Source organism: Mytilus galloprovincialis, chromosome 2 (genome assembly GCF_965363235.1).
Source record: "Mytilus galloprovincialis chromosome 2, xbMytGall1.hap1.1, whole genome shotgun sequence".
Classification (NCBI taxonomy): domain Eukaryota; kingdom Metazoa; phylum Mollusca; class Bivalvia; order Mytilida; family Mytilidae; genus Mytilus; species Mytilus galloprovincialis.
Window position 1 is genome coordinate 50,250,829 of NC_134839.1, and position 21,064 is coordinate 50,271,892.

General features: G+C 32.2%; 1 protein-coding gene across 1 annotated transcript; it reads left to right on the forward strand.

Moving 5' to 3' along the window:
• The first annotated feature begins 1,788 nt into the window (after positions 1–1,788).
• Positions 1,789–20,490, forward strand: LOC143063787 (uncharacterized). Its single transcript, XM_076236167.1, has 9 exons — positions 1,789–1,996; positions 4,741–4,858; positions 14,183–14,283; positions 14,609–14,750; positions 15,054–15,148; positions 16,302–16,407; positions 18,077–18,161; positions 18,772–18,973; positions 19,801–20,490. The coding sequence occupies exons 1-9, from the start codon at positions 1,862–1,864 to the stop codon at positions 19,936–19,938; spliced, it is 1,122 nt and encodes a 373-aa protein (XP_076092282.1). The 5' UTR covers positions 1,789–1,861; the 3' UTR covers positions 19,939–20,490.
• Positions 20,491–21,064: the final 574 nt, after the last annotated feature.

The following is a 21,064-nucleotide window of genomic DNA, read 5'->3' on the forward strand; positions in this document are numbered from 1 at the left end:
GGCCCTCGGACTAATTGTCATGATGATGTCATATACTTGTAAAGGTTTTTTCGAGATGCTGATATGAAAATCCATTTATGGTACCAGCGGTTTTCTCAACCCTCAATCTCGGTATCTAAGGGCAGCGCTATAACCAATGGAGTCAAAGAAGATCTTCCCTAACCAAAATACTTAGACTACCTATATATCTTCAGGTCTACAACACTGAATTATTCACAGGTAAAGAAATGTGTAGATATAATATATGCACGTAAAACTTGTAAAGGTAAAAAGTATAATATTGTCTGAATCAATCTTCCGAGTTTAATTTATAGGATTTTTTTCTCTCACTAATTTTTCCATCTCTCACCTGAATGATCAATATCCATTAATTTATTGAAGTTAAGTACATCAGTCTAACCTCCGTGAATGATTGTGCAGCCTTCGCTTTCATTGTGTTTAGTTTCGCACGTTCTAGCTGGTAGAGAAATATTAAAATGGCATGGTACATGCTCGGGTGCATCAAATTTATAAAGACTAAAGATTTATTGGTGTCCGTTTCTCATTATAAATTTGTTTGAAAAAGTCATTTCATGTGATTGCGTAACAGTAAATTTGGTCTGGTAGTAAAATGTGTCCGCCAGACATTGTTTCCTAGTTAATCAAGTCCATGTCCATGATTTTACTAGGAAAAGAAGTCCTAGGATAAATTTTCCTAGGAAAATAAATCCATAGCTAGTAAAATATGTCTGGTACTCATTATTCTAGTAGGAAAAATTGTCCCAAGACTTAATTGTTTTTCTATTAGTTTTCCTGTTTATAAAAATCATTCAAAATGGGGAAAAAAATCTTTGTTGAGATTGGAAAGTGTCATTATGTGTCCTATTAAAATAAAGGACATATACATGTATGTTATTACCTAGACATGTTAATGACATGGACAGGATTATCGGATATCCTTCGAAAATTTATCTGGGACATACATTGAAGTTAACTAAAATATTGATACACAACTGTAAAAAAATATTTAACATAACAGTTTAATCTACCTTTTAAAATAAAGAGCATTGACATTTTTATGGAATATTAATGACATGGACATGATTTGCTAGGAAAAATAGTCTGGGGACAAAAATTCTATTAAATGTGAATGCACAACTCTTTACCAATGTTAAAACATGAATAGTGAGTTTCCATTGTTTATAAAAATTTCCCTTTTAGAATAAAGGACATGGACATTTTTACCTAGGAATTTTGAAAACATGGACATGATTTCCTAGGAATTTTGTTTGGGGACATACATTTAATAAAAATAAATGGCCCATAATATTTTCATTTTTCTTTTAAAATTAAGAGCATGGACATTTTACCTAGGAATATTAATTACATGGATTTGATTTCCTAGGAAAACTAGTCTGGAGACATTAATGTTATCAAGGATATAAATATGCAACTCTTAAAACAACTTTCAAACTCAAACATAACATTTTAAAAAATTTCCATTGTTTATAATATGTAATTGAATTTATTATAGAATTTTATAGGACATGATTTCCTAGGAAAATTGGCCTGGGGACGTAGATTACTAACATAGGACTAAATATACTAGTAAATTATGTAACCATGGACTTTTTATACTGTCTAGTTAGTAATATTTGTCCGCCCAGACATATTTTACCAGGACAAATTTATCTTACAATTGCGACAACTTTATAGGGATTTTTATAATTTATAATAACCGCCAAAATAACTCTCAGTTTACCTGTGATATTGTGTAAACAGTAAATATCATTGAACTATAAATAGAAACAATCGAGTTCAAATCCGGGTCATGAAATATAAATAAAACATTGAAAAATTACGCAGCTAGGACCTAGCAAATATGCCGACAGAAGTACAGCATGGATTTACGGGGGAATGTTTTCCTGATCATTTCAATCTCAATGCCAGACCTAAAATAAAAGAGCAAAAACCTGGTCAGCTGTCCGATGAGGAAATAGAACAATTTTTCACAAAGGTAAGTTCTAACAGCAATCAATCATTTTATTAAAGTAAACAAAACAATTATGCGATCTAATGTTATTGACATTGTAGTACACTTGTATCATTTGTTTGTTTACACTATCACATCGTTTTACACTATTATAATTGATTTAAGAATTCGTCTAACTTTTAAACAGTCATCGTCTTACTTTTCTATAAACATGTCATTCGACCGACAATATAATGGCTAATGTTTAAACTGCACACATACATATATATTTTTTGTGTACACACATACATTTATATAATAATAGTTTGTTTAATATTAAAGTCTCTTATTGGACGAAGGGTGTCATACAGCGAGTACCGAGTAGACGGTCATCCACAATCGATCACATCTTTTTGACAGGATAATATTTTTCACTCCCCCTATATGAAAATCCGTTATTTTATTGTTTTTCTAAGACTTACACAAATATACTGTAATTCCATTCTCAATTTTATCTAGAAATAGCATTCCTAATTACCATAAATTATTTTACTATCTACACTGAGCGGTCACTGATAGTGTCGAGCTCCATTATTGATCATTATTGAAATATTATTTGCGACAGGAAGGAAGAAAAAAACAAAGTTATAGGTCTTTTGACATTTTTGAAGCGCCAGTAAAGTTTGAAGCAAAAAAAAAACCAAGATTCCAGAAAAGTGCACTTTCTGGCGCTAGCAATATTTCGTATTCAGACACTATACATGATATATAGTGTGCGTTGTCAGGTATAATTCATGAATATTATATGTTGTTAAATTAAAAAAAAACCATTTCTTTTCCCTTATTTAAATTAATTCATCCTTCTGACCAAGGAATTGTATATTTAAGATATTTAAATATTATGCAATAATAATTCCTTGTTCAGACATAGTAAAATCTCTGTCTCTTTCATTTCATTATTAATTTAATCTCAAAGGTTTACACTACATAACACGTGTGAGTACTAATTACACAGTTTTACAATATGTACAAATTACAAAACATGTGTCTTTATCTGTAATAATTGCCTAAATACTTTAACAATCAATTTCTTATCTTTATCCTTTTAAGTGTATACTGTATATGGTATTTTATTTGTGCCTTGCTATAAGTGCTACGTAATATTAGGTCATTCAAACTAAAAATTAAGATACTAGGTTTAGTTAGCATGGTTTTTTGTACATCAATCAAACGTCCGTCGAATGTATGTTTAACTTTATGTATAAAAAAAGTATTATTATAGTGAACAAAATATATTTATAACAATAAAAGTGTGGACACAGATTACTGTGGATGGTAATTGTTTATTTGTGTAATGTATTGTTGACTGTGTTTAAAAAATGGTTGTGACAAACCAGATAATTACCAGTCTATTTCAGTCTATGTTTCCCTCGTAGAGACACTGTAACAACCATCTTTTACGATATTAATAAAGAGATGTCACATTGGCCATGGTTGCCAATGAGACAACTATCTATGCATCCATGTAAGATTTCGTAGTGAAAGGTAATTGCATGTACATTGCATACATACTTGAATGTTACTCAACATAATAACTCTTATGTTTTGAATTCTAACTGGTAACTTATTGACCAATATTGTAATCTGTTACACAAAAGATACGTAAACATCCACGTACTTTGCACATTACAAGTAAGTTACGATGAAAACTTTTACCGTTATTGACAAAACTCCTTCACAACATGCTCTAAAGAACAAAAGTTAAAAGTATTTAAAGTAATGATATGCCGTAAAAATAGGCTTAACGATTATGCCTAAACCTTATAAGAACGACAATTTGATTTTCGGGAGAGCGTGAAGGGATTTAGAAAATGATTATCCTGGCCTGGCCACGATTTATAGGGCTGGAAATGAATAACCTTGGATAGGCTGGGATGAAAATACACAAAAGCAAGAAAAAATTGTTCTAAAGTGATAAAAACAGCGAGAAGAAAAATAAGCATGCTTAGCGACATATCGAAATGAAGAGTCATTGGACAAGGTCATGTTTTTTTTTTTTTTTTGACTGTATTTGACGTCTTTACACTAAATCCATTGGATGTGGGATGTGAACTGATTGATAATTAAATCTTAGATGCATGATTTTTTTTTATAAATTGTTAGTAGCTTTGAGCTAGCTGCCAGTAACTGGAAGTACTCTCAGATATGTACCTAGTGTCTTTTTGTTGTTGGGATATACAAGTACCTGGCCACGTCCACTCTGTGTAGAATTTGTATTTGTATTCATCTTATGAGTTAAGCCTTTTTCAACTGCTTTTCATAGTTCATTCTTAAGTTGTACTGTTTTACCACTGTCCCAGGTTAGGGGGAGGGTTGGGCTCCTGCATACATGTTTAAATTAGCCACATTCTGTATGTATGTGTCTGCCCATAGTCAGGAGCCTTTGATTCAATGGTTGTCGTTTGTACATGTTTTACATATTTGTTTTTTCGTTAATTTTTTGTACATAAACTAGGCCGTTAATTTTCTCGTTTGAATTGTTTTACATTGTCATTTCTGGGCCTTTTATATCTGACTATGCGGTACGGGGTTTTCTCATTTTTGAAGACCGTACGGTGACCTATAGTTGTTAATTTTTGTGCTATTTGGTCTCTTGTGGAGAGTTGTCTCATTGGCAATCATACCATATCTCCTTTTCTTATAATCAATCCTCAAAACATCCTTCTGCCTTTCAAACTATCAAATGGTCATTCCCTCATTTACCATGTTTACTTGATTGTATGTTTCAGGGATATGTCGTTATTGAGAAATTCTTCACAAAAGACGAGTTAGAACCCTGTAAAGATGCTATCAATGATCAGCTTGAATGTCTTGCACAGAAGTTGTATAAAACAAAGAGAATTAAGAGTAAGTTTACGATAGGAATGAATTATGCATTTGTACCGGAAGTTAATACTTCTGATCAACATTAAACCATAGATGTAATTACATCTATAAGAGTTTAGTCTTTTTGTCGATTTCGAGATGATAAATTCGTCTGTCCCATTTTTTAGTTCGGTTTTAGTCATTAAGCTAGTAAGAAAAATTAAAGCCAGACGATAATAGAGAAAACCAGATTTTATATCCGTTTGTCTGACGGACGGTTATCCCCCGATTTCATGTTTTGCAAATCTTAGTATAGTTTTGGTAAGCCCTTTCAAAAGTACGGAGCCCCGCTAGGGACATGCAAAGACAAAAAAAATATATTGTGCGCACAACTTAATTATATTGTGTGCACAACTTAAATATATTGTACGCACAAAATAATATATTGTGCGCACAATTTAAATATATTGTGCGCACAACTTGAACATATTGTGCGCACAATATGATATGGTGTGCGCCCAAAATTAGGAAAACAGTTTTCGCTTGACCATGAACTCATTTTATTGATCATTCAACAAGGTTAAATGTTCGTAGTTTAGACGAAATCTCAGATACCAAATGCAATAGTTCTCCTATATTTGGTTGTATGAAACGATTTTAATGTCTAAATGTCAACTTGACAGGTGTCATCTGACCTTGACCTCATTTTCAGGGTAAAGCGGTCCGGCAAAGTATTTTTTTTGTGTTTTGGTGTATTTCTCGGATACTATAAGCATTTAGCTAGATATATTTGATGTACAGAATGTTTGTATGATGTAATTGTCTATCTTGCAGTAATATTTATCTGACCTTGATTTCATATTCATGGTTCGTGTTATTTGATTCTTGTTTGGTCTGTTTTTCAGATACTAAAAGGAATAAGTGAACTTTATTTGTTTTATGGAATGATTGTAATGTATATATATTTGTCTGACCTTGACTTTATTTTCATGGTTTATTGGTCAATTTTAAATATCTCAGAATTGGACTATTTTTTTAGATACGATAATAAAGGTATAGTTTAAATGTATTTAATGTACAAAATAATTATAAGGCGCGCATGTTTTATAAGGTTTGTTTCTCAGATACATTTGGTTCTTCAATACAGCAAGAAAATCTCGCACCCAAAGGCGCGCTTCAGCTGGCCCATAAACAAAAATATGTACTAGTTCAGCGATAATGGACGTCATACTAAACTTCTTCAGTGTTTCTCGTTTCTCGTTTTTTATATAGATTAGGCCGTTGGTTTTCCGCTTTGAATGGTTTTACACTAGTAATTTTGGGGACCCTTTATAGCTTGCTGTTTGTTGTGAGACTAAGCTACGTTTTAAAGACCGTACATGTACCTCAGACCTGCCAACTTTTGAAAATCTCCATGGGGGATTTAGCGCGCGACCAGATTTTTAAGGGTTACAATTTTAGCGACGTTTCTGTGTGCATTGTTTTTTACTCCTAAAATAGTCTAAGTTCTCTTCTCTTTTCTTTTGGTATACTAATGATGAGCTTGTAGGCCTTGATTTCTTTTATTTGCATGATTCTTGTACTATTAAATTATAAAATTGACAAAATAACTGAAGAATAGAGAAAAATAACATTAAAAATAAAGGATTCAAAGTAGACCCCCCCTTTTCCCCCTCCAAAGACCTTCTTATCTATGAACCTTGACTCAAAAGACCTAAAACTACATGTCCTAAAGTTAGAAGGATGAAGACTGATTTTGATTTAGTCTTACTTATGGTCTTATCACAGTATCAATGAGAAAATGGATAAAATTTGAGTTATCTTTCTTTGTATTCAGAGGTGCTCTTACCGGCGGAGGCTTATACAGTAACACAGTAGAAGTGAATACAAAATGGCGTCGATTTTAAATCAACAGACACACAACGTCTGGTTTCAAATATTTAACGGATTTCAAGATAAACGATGTTTTCTTGAGAGTTCATTACATTACAGTTCTCATCTTTCAATTAATTATGATTTTGTTGTAGAACTACGGCAAATGTTGCAAATTGTGCTTGTATGATAAATTGATTAAAATTGAAAGGCTGTTTGACCAAATTTGTGTATACAAATTAATTTTGAGGACTGTTACGTCCCATTAGGTAATCTGATTACTTACAACCACTAATTATGACACCTGTTGTGACTGTTGATTATCGGAGGGTCGTTTTTGTCATAATATGTCCCCAGGTAAAATTATAGATTTTTTAAAATTGATCAAATAAAACTTCAAAATCGGTAAACAATAATTTTTTCGGGTATATTTGGTGAAAATCGGGATTTTGACTAGTTTTACGATCCCGATATCGGGATTCGGGTTGAGGGATAAAAATCGGGATGATACCGCGAAAATCGGGATAGTTGGCAGGTCTGGTACCTTGACCTATAATGGTTTACTTTATAAATTGTGACTTGGATAGAGAGTTGTCCCATTGACAATCATACCACATCTTCCTTTATCTATCCAAAATATATAAAAGAAACTAAAATTAAAACTCATAGAGGACCAACAAAAAGGCCAGAGGCTCCTGACATTGGACGGACACAAAAATGCGGCGGAGTTAAACATGTTTTGTGAGATTTCAACCCTCCTTTTGTACCTCTAGCCAATGAAGATAAAAAAAAAAACAAAAAAAAACAGCAATACCGACAGTAAAACTCAGTTTAAAAGAAGTCCGTGTCCGATGTCAGAATAGGTAACAAATGAAACTTAACAAAATGACAATGATGCATAAATTAACAAAGGACTACTAGCAGTTACTGACATGCCAGCTCCACACCTCAATTAAACTGATTGAAAGATTATGACTGTCTTAATTATTTGAATATCAAGCACAATCTCTCCCGTTAGGGGTTGCGTATCATACCATCATAAAATATAAGAGAAGAATATAACCCGTATTTGTATGAGCTATGGTGTATATGTATTATGTTGTCTCATTGGTACTCGCATCGATCGCGATCAATCGGGCCACAAGTTTTTGAATAAATGATGCCCCAAAACGGACCATATTTGGAAAAATTGAATCAAAATTGTTTCGTTTGTTTTCAAAATATACCAATGAGGAATACTTTTTCATTGACTATTCCTAAATTGCTTCGTAACATTTCAGTTTCATAATGAATACGAACAATATTCTGTAAAATTGTATAATGAAATCGATCAAAAATAGATACTATCAGTGACCTCTCTTCTTTTAATCAGAATGAATCTATAACTTGGCCATTTGTACACAACTCTTAAAAAAATTCTAAATCATAATAATAGCATATTGTTCTATGTCGGAAACTTGTTATTCAGTGGTAGTCGTTTATTGGTGTGGTTCATATATGTTTATCGTTTTGTTACAGTCATTTTGGGCTTTTTATAGTTTGCTGTTAGGTGTGAGCCAAAGCTCCGTAATGAAGACCGTACTATAACCAATAATTGTTAACTTTTAATAAGTTATGATTTGGATGGAGAGCTGTCTCATTGGCACTCATATTGCATCTTTTGATTTACTCAGTTTTATCTCTATTTGATCACAACTTCATGGTGAATTTCTTAGACTGAACACATCGTCACATTTCAATTACGAACAGTACATTTTGGGTCAAAACCGTACTTAATCATGAACAAACATAATCATCTTTAATGATAAAAAAACTTGTGTACGTGTATTCAGTTTTCAGTGGATTTGACTTACTCTACACTTTTACAATGATATCTTTAGAGAAACCACATTATTCTTTAAATTAATGACACTAAAACTTCATCATAAACTATAACCAAATCATTAACCATAAACAGTGACGGACGGATGAACGGACGTAAAGACTTTTAAATATAATGGCCATCTCTATCGTCGACGGATCATAACAAAATCAAAGCCGTGAATTGAGGAACATGTCAGTCTTGTGTCAATCAAAAAAATCTTGAGATTTTCAGAAATAAAGTATAATGCATAAGTGCAAATAGTTGTTGTATATTTGTTATAAGAAAGTCTAAATAGGTTCGATAGTGTCCTCGCTCTATTACCAAGTATGTTTCAAACCGTTCCAATAAACTCTGATATAAAGTGGAGGCTTCCGACGCATCTGTTGGTAAACCAAGTTTCAGACGAAATAAACGTAAATTATTCAGTATTCATGTCAGGAGTCGATACAAATGCACTGATGATTTTTTGCTAGAGTATTTCCATGTAATCTAGCCCCATTTCAAAAGAAAACCTTATGCATTTCTCCATTCTGTCACTTTAAAAAGGAGACATTGAAGCCCCGTACCATGTGTAATGTCAAAGAATTTAACGCACACTATATTATGTTAAAATTTATTTAAAATGTGCGCACAATATATTTTTTTTCTTTGCATGTCCCTAGCGGGGCTCCGTACAAAAGAAGTATTTTTTTTTTGTTTAAAAATAAAAAAAAATGAGAGGAAGTTTCTGGGCCTCAATGCAAATTAGACTAGTACTAATTGAATTACCCTCTTTAAATAAAGATACCAAATGCAATAGTTCTCCTATATTTGGTTGTATGAAACGATTTTAATGTCTAAATGTCAACTTGACAGGTGTCATCTGACCTTGACCTCATTTTCAGGGTAAAGCGGTCCGGCAAAGTATTTTTTTTGTGTTTTGGTGTATTTCTCGGATACTATAAGCATTTAGCTAGATATATTTGATGTACAGAATGTTTGTATGATGTAATTGTCTATCTTGCAGTAATATTTATCTGACCTTGATTTTATATTCATGGTTCGTGTTATTTGATTCTTGTTTGGTCTGTTTTTCAGATACTAAAAGGAATAAGTGAACTTTATTTGTTTTATGGAATGATTGTAATGTATATATATTTGTCTGACCTTGACTTTATTTTCATGGTTTATTGGTCAATTTTAAATATCTCAGAATTGGACTATTTTTTAGATACGATAATAAAGGTATAGTTTAAATGTATTTAATGTACAAAATAATTATAAGGCGCGCATGTTTTATAAGGTTTGTTTCTCAGATACATTTGGTTCTTCAATACAGCAAGAAAATCTCGCACCCAAAGGCGCGCTTCAGCTGGCCCATAAACAAAAATATGTACTAGTTCAGCGATAATGGACGTCATACTAAACTTCTTAAGTGTTTCTCGTTTCTCGTTTTTTTATATAGATTAGGCCGTTGGTTTTCCGCTTTGAATGGTTTTACACTAGTAATTTTGGGGACCCTTTATAGCTTGCTGTTTGTTGTGAGACTAAGCTACGTTTTAAAGACCGTACATGTACCTCAGACCTGCCAACTTTTGAAAATCTCCATGGGGGATTTAGCGCGCGACCAGATTTTTAAGGGTTACAATTTTAGCGACGTTTCTGTGTGCATTGTTTTTTACTCCTAAAATAGTCTAAGTTCTCTTCTCTTTTCTTTTGGTATACTAATGATGAGCTTGTAGGCCTTGATTTCTTTTATTTGCATGATTCTTGTACTATTAAATTATAAAATTGACAAAATAACTGAAGAATAGAGAAAAATAACATTAAAAATAAAGGATTCAAAGTAGACCCCCCCTTTTCCCCCTCCAAAGACCTTCTTATCTATGAACCTTGACTCAAAAGACCTAAAACTACATGTCCTAAAGTTAGAAGGATGAAGACTGATTTTGATTTAGTCTTACTTATGGTCTTATCACAGTATCAATGAGAAAATGGATAAAATTTGAGTTATCTTTCTTTGTATTCAGAGGTGCTCTTACCGGCGGAGGCTTATACAGTAACACAGTAGAAGTGAATACAAAATGGCGTCGATTTTAAATCAACAGACACACAACGTCTGGTTTCAAATATTTAACGGATTTCAAGATAAACGATGTTTTCTTGAGAGTTCATTACAGTTCTCATCTTTCAATTAATTATGATTTTGTTGTAGAACTACGGCAAATGTTGCAAATTGTGCTTGTATGATAAATTGATTAAAATTGAAAGGCTGTTTGACCAAATTTGTGTATACAAATTAATTTTGAGGACTGTTACGTCCCATTAGGTAATCTGATTACTTACAACCACTAATTATGACACCTGTTGTGACTGTTGATTATCGGAGGGTCGTTTTTGTCATAATATGTCCCCAGGTAAAATTATAGATTTTTTAAAATTGATCAAATAAAACTTCAAAATCGGTAAACAATAATTTTTTCGGGTATATTTGGTGAAAATCGGGATTTTGACTAGTTTTACGATCCCGATATCGGGATTCGGGTTGAGGGATAAAAATCGGGATGATACCGCGAAAATCGGGATAGTTGGCAGGTCTGGTACCTTGACCTATAATGGTTTACTTTATAAATTGTGACTTGGATAGAGAGTTGTCCCATTGACAATCATACCACATCTTCCTTTATCTATCCAAAATATATAAAAGAAACTAAAATTAAAACTCATAGAGGATCAACAAAAAGGCCAGAGGCTCCTGACATTAAACGGACACAAAAATGCGGCGGAGTTAAACATGTTTTGTGAGATTTCAACCCTCCTTTTGTACCTCTAGCCAATGAAGATAAAAAAAAAAAAAAAAAACCCAGCAATACCGACAGTAAAACTCAGTTTAAAAGAAGTCCGTGTCCGATGTCAGAATAGGTAACAAATGAAACTTAACAAAATGACAATGATGCATAAATTAACAAAGGACTACTAGCAGTTACTGACATGCCAGCTCCACACCTCAATTAAACTGATTGAAAGATTATGACTGTCTTAATTATTTGAATATCAAGCACAATCTCTCCCGTTAGGGGTTGCGTATCATACCATCATAAAATATAAGAGAAGAATATAACCCGTATTTGTATGAGCTATGGTGTATATGTATTATGTTGTCTCATTGGTACTCGCATCGATCGCGATCAATCGGGCCACAAGTTTTTGAATAAATGATGCCCCAAAACGGACCATATTTGGAAAAATTGAATCAAAATTGTTTCGTTTGTTTTCAAAATATACCAATGAGGAATACTTTTTCATTGACTATTCCTAAATTGCTTCGTAACATTTCAGTTTCATAATGAATACGAACAATATTCTGTAAAATTGTATAATGAAATCGATCAAAAATAGATACTATCAGTGACCTCTCTTCTTTTAATCAGAATGAATCTATAACTTGGCCATTTGTACACAACTCTTTAAAAAATTCTAAATCATAATAATAGCATATTGTTCTATGTCGGAAACTTGTTATTCAGTGGTAGTCGTTTATTGGTGTGGTTCATATATGTTTATCGTTTTGTTACAGTCATTTTGGGCTTTTTATAGTTTGCTGTTAGGTGTGAGCCAAAGCTCCGTAATGAAGACCGTACTATAACCAATAATTGTTAACTTTTAATAAGTTATGATTTGGATGGAGAGCTGTCTCATTGGCACTCATATTGCATCTTTTGATTTACTCAGTTTTATCTCTATTTGATCACAACTTCATGGAGAATTTCTTAGACTGAACACATCGTCACATTTCAATTACGAACAGTACATTTTGGGTCAAAACCGTACTTAATCATGAACAAACATAATCATCTTTAATGATAAAAAAACTTGTGTACGTGTATTCAGTTTTCAGTGGATTTGACTTACTCTACACTTTTACAATGATATCTTTAGAGAAACCACATTATTCTTTAAATTAATGACACTAAAACTTCATCATAAACTATAACCAAATCATTAACCATAAACAGTGACGGACGGATGAACGGACGTAAAGACTTTTAAATATAATGGCCATCTCTATCGTCGACGGATCATAACAAAATCAAAGCCGTGAATTGAGGAACATGTCAGTCTTGTGTCAATCAAAAAAATCTTGAGATTTTCAGAAATAAAGTATAATGCATAAGTGCAAATAGTTGTTGTATATTTGTTATAAGAAAGTCTAAATAGGTTCGATAGTGTCCTCGCTCTATTACCAAGTATGTTTCAAACCGTTCCAATAAACTCTGATATAAAGTGGAGGCTTCCGACGCATCTGTTGGTAAACCAAGTTTCAGACGAAATAAACGTAAATTATTCAGTATTCATGTCAGGAGTCGATACAAATGCACTGAAGATTTTTTGCTAGAGTATTTCCATGTAATCTAGCCCCATTTCAAAAGAAAACCTTATGCATTTCTCCATTCTGTCACTTTAAAAAGGAGACATTGAAGCCCCGTACCATGTGTAATGTCAAAGAATTTAACGCACACTATATTATGTTAAAATTTATTTAAATTGTGCGCACAATATATTTTTTTTCTTTGCATGTCCCTAGCGGGGCTCCGTACAAAAGAAGTATTTTTTTTTTGTTTAAAAATAAAAAAAAATGAGAGGAAGTTTCTGGGCCTCAATGCAAATTAGACTAGTATTAATTGAATTACCCTCTTTAAATAAAGAATGTATTATTATTATTTTTATCGAAGAGACTGACTGAGATGACAGAAACATCAAGGCAAAACATAAAAGAAAGAGAGCGAGAGAATATTACCAAATAAAACTTATATGTAACCTTAAATACTATAATTATTGTAAAAATCAATTTGTCAGTGATATAAATTGTATACTGAATTATTTTCTATAATGTGTAACTCCTTGATACCATTGTCAGGTGGTAGTGTAGGGGTACATGTATGTTAAATCCAGACTGTGGAAAAACAAATAAAAGATAAAAAAAAAAAAACATAAAAGAAAATAAAGACATGTAGGGTATACGCCAATTAGTCAGAAACCCAACCACTCAAAATTCAAAAGACATCGATAGGTCAATTTGGGACAATTAATTTAGTCCCAGTTAAAATGCATGACATGTTTGGCACTGAACCTTAAGCAAACTACTAATCAAAAAGTCTATTAAGGATGTACTTAGGTGAGGTTTTGGAATTTGTGTCAAATTTTCGGACTCCTTGGTGTTTTTCCATACAATACAATGTAATATTTTGCCCCATAACACCCCATTTATTTTTTCATATAAGACTTAATAGCTCATGATAGGTAATTTATCAAAATTTTAGAAGATTCTTGATTTTCTTTCTTTTATTTTAAGACCCAAATAATACCAATGCAAATATAAGGCAAAAGTCCGATTCAACCTTTTCCCGCAATATTTTAAATCTCAAATATCTCGAACATTTCGAAAAGGAGGTCCATGACCTATCAATATTTTTAGCTTATCTTTATCCTTAATTGATGCTCTACCAGCTTATAGTATCAATTTTAATTTCTTAATTTTTTAATTTTTACCTAATCTCACCTAAGTACATCCTTAAAGTACAGAATAGTAGGAAAAAAACTGTAAACAGAAGTATATATACATTTGTACCAATATAGATATAATTTTTCAGATTTATACAGAGAACTTGGATTTTATGAGAGATTAACAGCAATAGAGGCAGAATGGCCAGGAGCAAACATTCTCATGCATAAAGGGGATGGTTTACCACAGGTTAGTTACATCAGAGACATATAATACTGTATTATATGTCTCTGGTTACGTTCAGTTATAAATGGGAATTTATTACTTTTATTAAAACTTGTAGCCTTGTCGTTAAAACTAAACAGTCGCTTAAACATTGGGAAACATCCTGGTTAAAGTGTGAAATGTTCAACGATTGAGAAATTTTATGTCAGTGACAGTCTGTGGCATTAATACAATTTTTGCCTGCTGATTAAATAATATCAGAATACCTTCAAAATTGAACTGCATTGTTCTTTTCTTATTTCTCGTTTTTGAACTATTTTTTTACTTATAAATGTTTATATTATTACAGGCATTCAAAGATCTATGGACAAACGATCGTCTGTTAAATGTTGTAGAGCAGCTAATTGGCCCAGAAATATCTGGGCATCCGGTATGGAATTTGCGTACAAAAACTCCTCAGAGCGAGGCAACAACCGTACCATGGCATCAAGGTATTTAAGTATAGTAAATTTGCATAGAAATGTTAAACTGTGTAGCTTACCTTCCATTTACAAGAGCGGGTTATAATTCAGATATTTCATGGTGCAAAACTGTAAAATAAAAAAAAACTTATAAAAGATGCATTAACGGATCACATTGTCTTCAATAATCGTGTATTGTTAAACACTAGAATTTAAAATTTCCTTATTACATTAGATTTCATAAACGTTTAGACCTTTGTAAAACACATACAAGGGAATATGACCATACCTTTTTTATGTAGTTGTACTTGTGTAAACTTTACTTTTTTTTAGACTGTGGTTACCTTGACAATGACTGTTACAAAACCCTGCAGCCGACAGCATGGATTCCATTGATAGACGCTACTGAAAAAAATGGTTGCATGCAGGTTTGGTCACCATTTATTTTGTATCTGTGCTTTTGTTTTATATATAATTTATCACACTAAAGAAAAATCGTGTAAAAAAATATAACTTGTCTGAAAGCAAGATATTATTTGAATCTGGAATAAGAATGATAAGAAATGTGTGATGAAAACTTTCCCAACAAAATAGGGTTAGTCATGCACACTTGGCTACGGTTAATTTTGCTTTTACATATATACTTGTACAATCTAACCCCTTGGCCATGCATGCATGGCTAGCCCTCCTAGATAGAGCTAGTTTCCATCATATATTTCTAATCAATTTTTCAGAATTCAGTGAACTAGTATATATTTGTTTAGGTGCCAGCTGAAGGACGCCTCCGGGTGCGGGAATTTCTCGCTACATTGAAGACCTGTTGGTGACCTTCTGCTGTTGTTTTTTTTTTCTATGGTCGGGTTGTTGTCTCTTTGGCACATTCCCCATTTCCATTCTCAATTTTAGGATTATTCCTGATTCAAATAATTCCTTGTTTGGAGAAGATTTTGGTTTTTAGTTGGATGTTTGTGCTTTCTTTTTATTGTTTTGCACAATGTTCTTTAGAAATGTTAGTTGTTACATGTAATATTATTTTTATATCCTTTAAGTAACCAACAATATGCAGTACTTTCACTTAAGAATGCAAATATTTTTATGAACTCAAGAAAACAAAACTGTATTGTTTATTTGTCAAAAAGACCTTCATGACTGTGACAATGATAATTTATTATTGTCCAGTTGTGGGCCATGCAATTATTTTTATCGTTGATGACGATATTTTTGTACATCTTCGGTATTAAATTTTATAGTTTATTTGGTTTATCTTTTTTTTCCTTTATGCTGTCTTGAACAGGTTCTCATTAAAAACTGTCAAGTTTGGATGAATATTTAATGATAAAGTAGCACCGGCATAGATAGTGTACACCTGTGTTTGGACAACGTATCAGTATATATTGTTTACTTAATTTGGAAGTTGTGCTATGGATGGAGAGTTGTCTAATTGGCACTCATAACAGAGCTACTTATGTTTATATTCTTAGGAAATTAATTAATAATGAATTATCTCAATGATTTGACATTAAATATTTAAGTAATAATGCAGTTTATTGATACATTATGATTTATCGGTTTTATGTTTAGGTGGCAAGCGGAGGGCATCAGAAGGGTCTTGTTGCAACTCACCAATGTTGTTATGGCAATACATGGTATGTCATGCTAGAAGAAAAGGAGATGGAAAAAACATTAGGTTTGTGAAGAATATTACTCCTCACTTAAAAAAAAATAAAACATTGTTTAAAGACAATTGTTCCTGGAACTACCTGAATTAGTGAAGATAATGCTGAAAGAAAATTGAATGTTCAATTTTCAGGACGTTAGTTCCTATGAATACGATCCTTTTAAGATAATTGATTGGTATACACACGATAACAATACTGAAAAATAAAACAAAATACTACACATGTACTGCGCTTTTATTGCATGTTTTGGTTTAAATATTTCGAGATGTGTGTAGATGTTCCAGACCGTATGAGTATTTGGACCGTATGCGTACATTTTCTAAATACTCATACGGTCTGACCGTACGCGTACGGTCTGACTAATATCAAGAAGTTGGTCAAGTTTATTAGATCCAAATGCACATAAAAGATACTGAACTTAACTCTCAAATTGATATAAAAAAAGTTTAATTGTAATTTAAGTAAAAACTTTATATTTTAACTATTTAAAAATGTGGGAGGACAATTGTTTTAGAATATTTAGCAGCTTTACAAAAAACAAAGTGCTAATGCATGCAAGGCTTGCAAACACGTAAATGTAAAAAATATTACGTTACTTGTGGTAGCAAGTGTAGCCTTGGGCGAGAGTACCAAAATAGGATTCTGATATACAATGAAACACATATTTCATTTCGATTGTTCGTTTGTCCATTTTATCCATTTAATTCTTGTAAAACTAAAAATAAAGATAAGGATAAACGTTTGTTTAAATTTAACCCATTTGATCCATAACATGTATGGTCAGCTCGTACTGGACCATACACGTATACTCATACGGTCCGACCGTACGCGTATGGTCCAAATACTTATATGGTCTGGAACATATATATTCCAGATCATGACAGTGAAGAACAGCAAACATCAAATGTGAACCTGTAAATAAAAAGACCATGTTTTTATCCAGTTCTTGATTATAAGTGGGTGGTCTATGAAAATAAAAGTATTTGTTCTAGGCGGGTTTTTTTTACTAAGTATCATTACTTTGCATTGTTTGCATAAATACGAATGTACTGAATTGTATAAGTATTATCATATAAGGAAATTTCTGTATCAACATTCTGCATATACTCAATGAAAATCTAGCTGTTAATTAACAAATTCACATAATTAAAATGTAAGTCAAATAAGGCTCCATCTTATCTAAAAACGTATTTTATTCTGCAACAAGGCTGCATATTTCCAGTTATAAGCTGTAGGTATCGTATATGACGGCTGCAATAATGATGAATCAATTAATAAAAAAAAACACATAGGGGTAAATGGGGGGAAATAAAGAAGAAAATTGGTTTCAGTTAATAGAGTAGGAAATACTGGCTCTCATATAAAGGCAACAGTAGTATACCCTGTTCAAAAGTCATGCAATTGATCACGAGAAAACATATCCGGGTTTACAACCTAATACCGAGGATAGCACATACAATTTGAGAGAAAACAATGGAACAGCAGAAACACTGAACTGCTAGAAAACAAGCACCAACATACATAGTAAAGGACTTTTTGATAGCAACTGCAAAATATGGAATATTGACCAATGGTTAAAACAGAAAACACATAGAAAAATAACTAAATAAAAAATAATAAAAAGACAAAAAAAGACATCCATCTAGACCCTCATTATCCTTTTACACCTATTTGTAGACATTGATTTGGAGAAGGATATCATCACCGTCCCTGTACCTTATGGAGGCATGCTTCTTTTGAATAATCTTATACCACACAGAAGGTGAGTCTATGAACTTTAAACAGAATGAGATAAGCAAAACAGACCAGTGGATATGTTACCATAGTTCTGTGATAACGATAAATGATGTTCCACACATGTATTTGAGACTTCGTTGCACATACACTTTGATAATGCTGGAGTTCTTAATTTATATTAACTTGAAGCTCTTTTGTTTTTTATTCATTTTTATATTTATTTTTATACCCCCTCCGTAGCAGAGGGGCATTTAGATTTACCCTTGTCAGTACGTACGAGGGTACGTACGTACGTCCAACAGTTGTCTACCGTTCTCTAACTTAAGATTGTCACAACCAAATGTTTTGAAACTGATACACATTTGTTATTACTACAAAACACAGATCAAGTACCAATTTGGATAGCGTCATTATTACCGTTTTTCAGTTATGTCCCTATATGATTTTATATGATGGACAAGCCGGAGTACCTTCATGGACATATTACTCACATATTTAAAACAAATTTCATATATGACACCCCGTAGTTCTGCATTGCCAATTTTTAGGTGTTTTCTAACAGAAAAGTTGGTATTTGTATCCTTGATACAAGACATATCAAGAAAAGCTGAATTTTATTGATTATTTTTATATAGTTTACCCAATATGAGTAACCAGATAAGGTGGAGTCTAGACCTAAGATGGCAGAAACCAGACCTTCCAGCAGGATTCTGGGGACTAAAAAGTTCATTATTACTACGCTCAGCAAAAGACCCTGATTATAAAATTGATTGGACCGAATTTGATGGTGTAAACAGACGAGAAAAGCAGAGAGATGCTGTGGCTGATGTACTTCCAGTAAGTATTTGGGTTAAGTTGACTAGTCTTTTGTTAATTATCTTTAGTCACTTCAATCAAACAAGTCTTGCGTAAATTTCAACATGACTAGACTTTTTATAAACTAGAACAGAGATACTTGAATCAAGTGATTCTGAAACTCCCAAATGGTCTTATTGGTTTAAACTTCCTATTGCAAAATCAAAGGTTTGGTTTTACATTAATGAAAAGTCTTATTAAATCCTGATTTGATTACTGTGCAAATGAGATGGTTCTAAGCTGGCCATTCTGAAAAGTTTCTTCCTCAATAGTGCATCATTTCCAACTAAGGAATTAATGTCATACAAATGAGAGGTTTAAGACAAGGTTTAATCCACAATTGTCTACATGAGAAAATGCCACTGTTTCCCATTCATTTGATATGTTTGAGCTTTTGATTTTGCCATTTGATAAGGACTTTCCGTCTTGAATTTTCCTTGGAATCAATATTTTTTCTGTTTTATTTCTTTTGATGTTATACACGACTCAAATAGACTATAAACATCATATACAAATAATAGTAGTAATGGACAAAGATTGCATAACACGAAACACTGAAAGCTTTGTTGCATTATTTGTATAAAAAAACAGGCGAAGATATGAATGGAAGGTTGTGCACCAAATGTTTGTTTTTAGTATTTGTTAGTCCACAGATATGTTTTGATCTCTGGATATCAGATTTAAATATTTATTCTTCCTTCCAAAAGATGAAATACTGTCTTCTCTATCGTATTTCATTTTGCCCAAATTATTTTTAATATACTTGTAACTTTGCGTTCACTGTTCATAATGCTTGCATTGTTTTATAGCCATCAGAGGATTGGGATTTTGAGACTGCATTGGAAGGACCTTGGATGAAGAAATGGGAGCTAACACATATGAACAGACATACTGATAAATTGAAAGATGGGATTTCTGTCAGTTGGCATAACATGACCAAGGCTTAAGACATTTTCCTGCAGCAATTTTATAAATGAAAATTTGTTGATTGAATAATCAAGAAGGAAATATATAATTATTGTTTAAAAAACATTATTGAAATTTATAAAACTAATTGTACCATATGCAATCCTTATTTTTTTAGTATTTTTAATCAATATCCAATCACAGTTATTCACATCCCCTTGAACTTTTGATTATACTTTTATAATCTATGTTTAAATTTTAATACTGTATGCACTGATCAATAGCTACAAATTATTGTCTCAAACTCAAAAGCTATTTAGGGTGACCATGTTTTCTTGAGTATCAAATAGGAGTGAAATAAAATTTAATTGTTTTTCTCAGTTGGGTATTGTCTATATGTTACATAATTGTACAATAGTAGTATTAATTTCTTATACATAATGAGGGATTCAGATAAGAGTGTGTTTTGTACTATATTCATTTGTTAGAAGACACAACATTGAAGGTATAATGGATATGAAATGAAATGCATTTAAATATTTATTAAATGTACAGGCGTTTGAACAATGAACCTAATAAAACCAGTCCGCCAATTCATTTTTTTTAGTTATAAATTATGTAATATGATAAAATTTAGAACTGCAAATAATTTGAAATTGTTTTTTCCCAAATGGCTTACAACCCTCAAAGAAAAAGAAGCAACTAATATCCATGAACATGCTATTAAAATGTATTTCAAGTATTAAAAGTTATCCATCTTTCTTGGGTATGTTAGGTGTTTTTGTATCAGACAAATGTTTGATTTCCTCCTAAAGTTAGAGCAAATTATTATGTGTGCATTGATATTATTACATAACATAGAGCGAGATGCTTGTCATTTAAATGTGAATATTGTTTAAAACGGATAATTTTGTAATGATTTGTCTTTTAAAATAAATTAGTTTAGTTGATGCTTTCTTAAATCAGTTGTCTGATTTTTGAGAACTGCACGTTGTATTTCAGTAAAACATAAAGGTTTTTTACCTTTTAATTGTCATCAGCAAAGTTATATGTCAGAATCTGTTCGATTGACGTTGTGCAATGTGTACCGATTATCAGGTTATCTGCATGTTGATATCGTAAAATATCAGCTGCGAGACATAATATGAAGCTTTTTGTCGAGTGAGC

Coding starts and splice junctions, on each gene's coding strand:
- LOC143063787 (XM_076236167.1), top strand. CDS start 1,862: ATGCCGACAGAAGTACAGCATGGATTTACGGGGGAATGTTTTCCTGAT. Junction 1,997..4,740: donor TAGAACAATTTTTCACAAAG/GTAAGTTCTAAC, acceptor TGTATGTTTCAG/GGATATGTCGTTATTGAGAA. Junction 4,859..14,182: donor TAAAACAAAGAGAATTAAGA/GTAAGTTTACGA, acceptor ATAATTTTTCAG/ATTTATACAGAGAACTTGGA.